Raw genomic sequence first — 7,416 nt, 5'->3', positions numbered from 1 at the left:
GGTCCCCAGCGCCCTCCTGCCAGCCTGCGGGGGCTCCCTCCCCAGGAGGCCCGTCCCTCCCCAGGACTGGCTGAGGTCCTCACACTGGGAGCCAATTTGGACGCCTCCTGTCGGTCACAAACCCCCAGGGTCAAGCCCTTCCCCAGAGATAACTCAGGCCAGGGCTGGGGCCTCCAGGGCTTCTGGACGCCTGGACAGCAGCCCACACGGCTGTGCTCTTGACACTCACCCTTTGGCCCATCAGCCCCGGGTCTCCAGGGGGGCCAGCGGGTCCTGGGGCTCCTCTGAGACCCTAAGGAGAGGGAGGGTGACAGCCAGGTCACACAATGCAGGTCCAGAGCAGAGCACCCCCGAGGGAACCAGGGTCGGGGCAGAACAGGAGCAAAGTCCCCCTGGCCAGGCTGTCCTAAGCTTGAGGGACTGGCGTTGGGTGGACACTTGGGGCTGGCTCCTCTGGGTGGGGCAGGTACTCACCTCAGACCCTGGGGGACCCTCGTCACCTCGGTATCCTTTAGGTCCAATGGGGCCAGCCTCACCCTGAGAGATGGAGACACCATGGGACCCCCACGCTCGCTGCCCAGGCCCAGCCCCTCCCTGGCCTTCCTCATGTGACCGCGAGGCACCATCAGCACATGGAGGATCCGGGTCCCACCCTGAGGGGAGACACCCAGACCCTTGGGCGCCTCCACAGGTGGGGATTTTGGTGCTGATACTGGGACGTGGTCAGGTCAGGCTGCCCGCCAAGGCTCCCCCTGTCTCTGTTCAGCCCCCCCGGGCGGCCCTCCTCTGGGGCCTCTGCAGGCCAGGGCAGAGGGTGACTCTCAGGCTCTGGCTGGCCACAGAGGCAGTTCTGGCTGGAAGGGTCCTACACCCACCATCTCGGATGGCCCTGCCCTCTCAAGTTTCCAGCCCCTTGATCTCTAGACCCCCAAACACAAGGGTGGGGACAGCTGGGGTCTCTGCCTGAAATGCAGGACCCGCCCTGCCCAGGTTGCCATGCATCCCTGAAGCCCCAGCGCTGGCCTGGGGCAGGGTCTCCAGAGCTGCCCAAGGCCTTGCCACCCTGAGCCCACCCTGGACCCCGGCTCTGCAGCCTGCTCCTGCCGCAGCCCCCAGGGTGAGTCTCAGTGCCCTGAGCACCTGACACTGCAGCCAGAGGAGCCCACCGGGCTGGTCATGGGTCTGCCCTCTGCGCTGGCCACATCAGGTGTCCCCCAAGGAGGCCCTGTTGGGCCAGCCTTGTGCTGGTGCCACACTGGCTCCTGCATGGCCTTTCCCTGAGCCGTGGGTCTCTGGACCTCTGCTGGTAGCAGGAGCCACTGGCCTTGACATGGTCCCCACCCTGACCATGCACACAGCTGGGCCTGGCCAGCTGCTGCCCCTGCATGGTGTCAGCATGGCACTGTCAGCAGGCTGCACCCGGCCTTGTGGAGGGCCAGCAGACCTTCAGTTTGGGCTCACAGTGGACGAGATCCGGCCTTGGCATGTGGGAGGGGACAGGTGAGAGGGTGCAGAGGAGGCCCTGGGCCCAGCCAGTGGGGAGCAGGAGGCCTGTTCTGGTGGGTGCCACTGTCCCCACGAGAAACTTGATACTCGCAGTTTTCAGGGAGCAGGTGACTCATTGGTGGGCACCTCTGGGGCACCCAAAGGCCCCACCAGTCCTGTTGGCAGCCTGCTCCTGGTGGAGCAGGGACAAGGCCTCCATGGGTGGGTGGGGCGCGGGCAGGGGAGGCCGGCAAGGCCCCGAGAGAGGGGTGGTGCTTCCCGCGTGCTCTGGGTTCCTGGCTGCTCTCCTTGGACTTGAAGAAGCACCGTTTCCCAGAACTTCCTCCTCCGGGGCCACGGCAGCACGGCGCCTCCCCGCTTGGAGACGCAAGCGCCACTTGGGCCAGCGGCCCTCACGCCTCCCCAGCCTGGGCCTGCTCTTGCTGGAGTGGCCAGCATTGGAGCAGCTGCCCTGCTCACATCACCTCTTTCACCATGGACTGGGGGCCCCAGCAGGCTGCAAGCTCCTCTGTCCACCAAGCAAACTGCCAGCAGCCCAGATGCTTGCTGTCAGGGTAACCTGGAGGCCTCCAGGTGTCCCAGGGAGAGTGGCTACCCCCAGCAGCACCTGCTGCCAAGCCACAGTGACCAGTCCTCAGGATGGGAGAAAATGGTTGTCCCTGCTGCTGCCAGGTCCCTGTGCCCCCTCCGCTCCCCTGAGCACCCTCTCCCCACAGTCAGGGGGTCAGCGCCCGGGGGCCTCTGTTCACATCTGTTGCAGGCCACAGGAGCTGGGTCCCTCCATCACCATCAGCACCCAGCTGGTCCAGGTGGCCACGCTGCCCCTGCAGCTGATGAGGAGGAACGTGCTCTGCAGGCACTCGTGGCAGTAGAGGTGCCCAGTGGGACCCACCCCCGGTGGTGGAGGTACCAGCACACTGGTGCCTGGGCATGTGGCGCTGGCGGGCGGGGTCCCTACCGGGTCTCCAGGGATGCCCACGGGGCCTTCTCTCCCTTGGTCTCCTTGGGGTCCAGCTTCACCCTGGAAAGAATTAAGCCCATGAGGGTGGCAGTTGGGCCCCGTGGCTGCCCCCAGTGGTGGATGGCTGCCCTGTGGCCAGAGGCAAGGTGGTCATCAGGCAAGGGCTGCAGGGGTCTAAAGGACTCGGAGCAGGCAGCAGAGCCAGGCAGCCTGGGCCCACAGTGGGCACTGGGACTCTACTGTCCTTCTCAACACTCCCCTCATGGCCCCTCATACCTCTGCCAGGAAAGAGGCCCAGGTGCATGGCCTGAGGTGTCCTCCCATTTCCTCAGGAGGCCAGAGAGGAGGCCAGCAGCTTGTCCTGAGCCCCCAGAGACTGCCCTCCATTCCCCTCTCCCAGGGCTCTGAGGCCCAGCCTGGGAGTGGCCCCTGGCCCTGCTGGGCTCTGTTCAGGAGAATCTGCAGCCTGAGTGGCCACTGTGAGAAGGATCTGGGTGTCCTGTGCTGGACAAGACGAGGGCATTGTGTCTGCAAGGGCAGATGGGCACTGCCTCTGAGGCCTGGTGCTGTGCCTGACCCCTAGGCTGTCCCCTCTGCTCTCCAGCAAGACGCACAGGGGCCCACCCTGGGTACAGCCGCTGCCCGCCGTCACAGGACAGAGAGCCCCACACTGCCTCCTGGACGTGCCGGCCATGGAGGCACACAGCTGGTGGGGCCCAGACTTCCCGCTAAACCACCCTCAGCGCCGACCGCTGGGATTTTGATCCAATGTCTCACTCCTGAAATTCCAACAAAGAAAGCCCCCCCAAGAAGCCAGGATGGGGTGAGGGCCCAGCCGGCTGAGCCGCTGGTGGTCGAGACTCTCTGGCCGCCAGGTGGGGCGCTGGAGGGAATGCCTGGTAAAGATGGCTGAGCACCGTGGCTGAGCACCCGTGGCTGCTGTGGCTGAGCACCCATGGCAGCCCTGTCGGGAGGGCATGGACAGGGACCAACAGGTCCTGGAGACCAACCCGTCCATCCTGCCACTCTGACCAGGAGGGGACTGGTTCCTGTCACCCTCCACAGTGACTCTGCTCTCCTTGCCTCCCCAGGACCCTCAGCTGCCTCCACGGAGGACTCTGGGCCCTGGGGTGACCACACGCAGGCTGCCTGGCTTGTGCTGGAAGCAGAAGGGCCACTCTGGACAGCAGGTCTGTGTGGTGTGTCCCGGGGTCCTGATGCCCATGGCCCAGCCTCAGGACGGTGACTTACTGGGTCTCCTCTTGGCCCCCGCATGCCTGGGGTCCCCCGAGGTCCTCGTTCTCCAGGGCCACCCTGCATGGAGGAGGGGAAAGCTCTGGGCAGGACCTCACTGGGCAGGTGGGCTGGAGGCTGCTGGTGGTCTCCAGCCACGTCATCCCAGAGGCTGGGCCCTGCTCCTCTGCTCCCACCCGCCTCCAGAGAGCTTGAGGGACCCGAGGCCCAGACACGGTCCACAGGACGAAACCATGGCAGCAGCTTCTCTGTCCTTGCCAAGGCTTCTGGACACCCAGCTGAGACCCTCCAGCCCCCACAGGTGCTGTGGACCTGCCCAGGGGGCATGGCCTCTGCCGGTGGGGAGGATGGCGAAGCCCTGTTGACTCACCCTCTCTCCAGGGGGGCCGTCCGGTCCTGTGTTCCCCTGGTGAGGGAGGGACAGAGAGGTCAGCTTGGGTGCGGGAGGGACAGAGAGGTCAGCACAGCCCTGGGTGGGGATGGGCCGGGGGCTCACCTCGTCACCAGCCTCTCCTTTCTCCCCAGGGGGACCAGGCTCTCCAGGCTCACCCTAGGGAGGACAAGGGTACAACCATCTGTCCAGGTCCTTGGCCGAGAGCCCCGTGTCCATCACACCCCAGCTCATGCGGTTCTCACCTCGTCTCCCGGTGGCCCTGAGTTTCCGGGTCTCCCAGCCTCCCCATCCGCTCCAGGTGCACCCTGGGGAAGGTCAGAGGGGTCACAAACGCTCGATGTTGGGGTGCAGCCCGTGGGGGGTCACACCAGGCCGTCCTGGGAGGAGTGGCCCCATGCCCACCCTCCTCACCCAAAGCTCAGTTTGTGCTGACCAAGACACATGAGCCCCAACCTCCCTGGACTCTTGGGCTCCATGATTGCAGGAAAACCTCCTGGACCATGAGTTTTGCCACTCAGGGTCCAGCCCCAACACCTGACCTGACCGGGAAGGGGAAGACCTGTGCCAGGTCCACACCCTGCAGCCCAGGCCTAGAGGGTCGTGTGCAAACTCAAGGACGAGACCCCAAACCATTTGTCCTAACATCTGGGGCAAAGTCACCCCCTTAAACCTCCCAGTCTTCTGGCTTCACTGATAAACCCCAGAGAAACCCCACAACAGGACGGGGGGGCTTCAACAGAGCCTGAGGCCCTCCACTGGGCTCCCTGCTGGGCTACCAGGGTCCTGGACTTTCACCATAAAGGGAGGATGGCGGGGCGGGAAGCTGACCTGTGGGTCTACGAAGGGGCGGCTGGAGGGACAAGACTGTTTCCCATATCCCTGTCATCACCCTGCCTGCCCCCGACCATGACCAGGGAGGCTGGAGCCTGTGCGTGGGGCAGAGAGCGCTCCCAGAGGACCTCACGGGCCACGGTCACTCACCTTCTCTCCCTTCAGGCCAAAGGCGCCGGCATCTCCCTTGGGGCCGGGGGGACCTTGAGCGCCCTGTGAGAAGTCAGCATGAGACAGGTCAGGGCCAGCGGAGGCCCGTGGGAATCCCATGCGCACCACCCGCAGCACAGTGTCAGCAGACTCGCAGAGCCGGGCAGGAGGGCAGGAGGACGGGGAGAGAGACTTACATCAAACCCTGGCGAGCCCTTGCATCCTGGAAGGCCTGGGTACCCCGTCTCCCCCTGAAGGAGGAAAAGGGTAGGGAGGTGGTCAGCTGTCACCACCCTGGCTCCGGCCCAACCAGGGCCTCCAGGAGAGCCTCCCCTACGACCCTCTGAGCTTAACTGGGCAGCTTAGGGTCCCCTGGGACCTGGTTCCTGACAGGAAATATCCACAGGTAACACCTCGTGGCTTCACATCACCAAGTCCTCTGGGAGTGTCCACCCTTGAGACCGCCCCTGCTCATGGGGAGGGGTGGACAACTGGCTGTGCCCCCTCCTCCCACCCAGCCCTCCCGTCCTGAGCTTACCTTCATTCCATCCACTCCGTCAATGCCTCGCTTGCCTTTCTCACCCTGGGAGACAACAGGAGGGTGAGGGAAAGGCCAGGCCCCAGGACGGGCCCCACCACAGCACCCGCCCACTCACCTTGTAGCCCTTGGGTCCCCTGGAGCCCTGCGGAGACAGGAAGGGAGAGTGAGAGGTGGGGCCCTGCCTGGCTGGCCCCCACTTCAGTCCCGCCCAGCAGACGCGGTGGTGCAGGGAGCCTGGCAGGAGGCCCCTGCCAATGCAAAGTCACCCCTGAGCCCAAGAGAGTGCCCGCCACTGCCGGGGGGTGGGGTGGGGGTCCAAGGACAGGAGGGAGACAGGGAACCAACAGAGGAGCACACCCTGGGTGGGGTGAGAGTGGTGGGCGCTGGTCCCCAGCCCTTGCTGGCCCAGGGCCAGAAGGCCACAGAGCCCAGGGCCCAGTCCTGGAATCAGCCTCCTCCTCCCAGGTGCGCGGGGTGGCGAGGGGCTGGGGGCGGGCGTCCCCAGCAATGCCCATGGTCCAGGAGGGGTACATGCTGCTCCATAAAGACAGTCCTGAGGCCACACTCACCTTCTCCCCACGGCTCCCTTTCTCTCCCTGTAGAGGAAGCAGGGAGGGAGGGGGTCATGGCCCTGCGGGGGCTCAGGGCAGGGCACCTGACCCACCCAGACCCGAGGGCCACTCTGGAGGAGGGGCACGCACCTTCATCCCCTGGTACCCGACTGGCCCGAGGTCCCCGGGTCTTCCCTGGAAGAGAGGAGAGGTCAGACACCCCTGCAGGGAGCACCAGGCCCCACCAGCTGGCCTCACCCCTCACTCCCTCTCAGGCCTGATGGTCCACGCCGCTGGTCCTCAGCAGCCACCCTCCTTCTGGAAGTTTCTTCAGTCCATTCCCCAACCTCAGGCTTCCCATTCCCACCCCTGGCACTCACAGGGTCTCCGGCTTCTCCCTTCTCTCCTGGGAGGCCTGGCTTGCCTCGTTCTCCCTGGAGGACAGGCACAGCGGGTTAGGAGCTGGGAAAGTCCGCAGAGACCCTGTCCAGTCCCAGCGACCACCCAGCCTCAAGGCCCCTTCCCTGAGGCTCAGGCCTGTCCACCAGGCAAGCAGGTGGTCCAGCAAGACGCCCACAGGGCTGGGGCTCGGCTCAGGGGCTATGGCCAGGCCAGCCTATGGCCAGGCGGCTCGAGGGCCCCAGAAACCCTGGCGGGCAGACGTCTCCCAGGGTGTGAACGCTGGCCACTGCCTGAGCTCAGGTTCACCTGAGCTTCGACCCTCAGTCTCACGCGCCCCCCCCACCCCCAGTCCACACTCCTCCCTGGACCCACCAGCCCAGCCGGGCGCGGGAGAGGGGCGCAGGGTGCGGTGCCCGACATGAGCAGGGGCAGGTGCGGCACTCACCTCATACCCAGGGTCGCCCCGGGGCCCGGGTGGTCCTCTGGCGGGCTGCAAGACAGGGGGGCGTCAGCTGGGAGCTCAGGGGGCGGGCCGGGGGCGGGGCGGGCGGAGCCACACTCACCTGGCACTCGAAGGAGCAGCACTGCGGGAAAGGCGCGGACAGAGCGGTCAGCAGGGTCAGATCGTCGCGGGAGGCGCAGGAGCAGGGCCTGCGCACAGGCCCCGCAGAGGCCGAGGGAGGCGCGGGGCGGGGCTGCGGGCTGGGGCGGGGCTGGGGGCTGGGGCGGGGTTCTTACCACTTGCTCCACGTTGATTTTTCTGAAAGGAAACGGGGAAGCAGGTTACCCTCTGCCCGGGGCACTGGCCCCCGCGCGGCGGGCAGGC

At 66.1% G+C, this 7,416-nt stretch overlaps 1 protein-coding gene across 1 annotated transcript in view; it reads right to left on the bottom strand.

Moving 5' to 3' along the window:
* Col6a1 (collagen type VI alpha 1 chain) overlaps positions 1–7,416 on the bottom strand; it is a 15,979-nt gene that overhangs the window by 4,386 nt on the left and 4,177 nt on the right. The window contains exons 5-21 of the mRNA XM_048803956.1: positions 7,329–7,350; positions 7,154–7,174; positions 7,036–7,080; positions 6,569–6,622; positions 6,339–6,383; positions 6,207–6,233; positions 5,753–5,779; positions 5,635–5,679; positions 5,294–5,347; positions 5,097–5,159; positions 4,358–4,420; positions 4,218–4,271; positions 4,092–4,127; positions 3,719–3,781; positions 2,465–2,527; positions 475–537; positions 132–292 (exon numbers count right to left, since the gene is read on the bottom strand). Of these exons, the coding sequence (XP_048659913.1) occupies positions 132–292; positions 475–537; positions 2,465–2,527; positions 3,719–3,781; positions 4,092–4,127; positions 4,218–4,271; positions 4,358–4,420; positions 5,097–5,159; positions 5,294–5,347; positions 5,635–5,679; positions 5,753–5,779; positions 6,207–6,233; positions 6,339–6,383; positions 6,569–6,622; positions 7,036–7,080; positions 7,154–7,174; positions 7,329–7,350 (906 nt within the window). The remainder of the gene's footprint in view (positions 1–131; positions 293–474; positions 538–2,464; positions 2,528–3,718; positions 3,782–4,091; positions 4,128–4,217; positions 4,272–4,357; positions 4,421–5,096; positions 5,160–5,293; positions 5,348–5,634; positions 5,680–5,752; positions 5,780–6,206; positions 6,234–6,338; positions 6,384–6,568; positions 6,623–7,035; positions 7,081–7,153; positions 7,175–7,328; positions 7,351–7,416) is intronic.

This window comes from Marmota marmota, unplaced genomic scaffold (assembly GCF_001458135.2).
Source record: "Marmota marmota marmota unplaced genomic scaffold, marMar, whole genome shotgun sequence".
NCBI classification, from domain to species: domain Eukaryota; kingdom Metazoa; phylum Chordata; class Mammalia; order Rodentia; family Sciuridae; genus Marmota; species Marmota marmota.
This window is presented reverse-complemented; position numbering and strand designations above follow the sequence as displayed.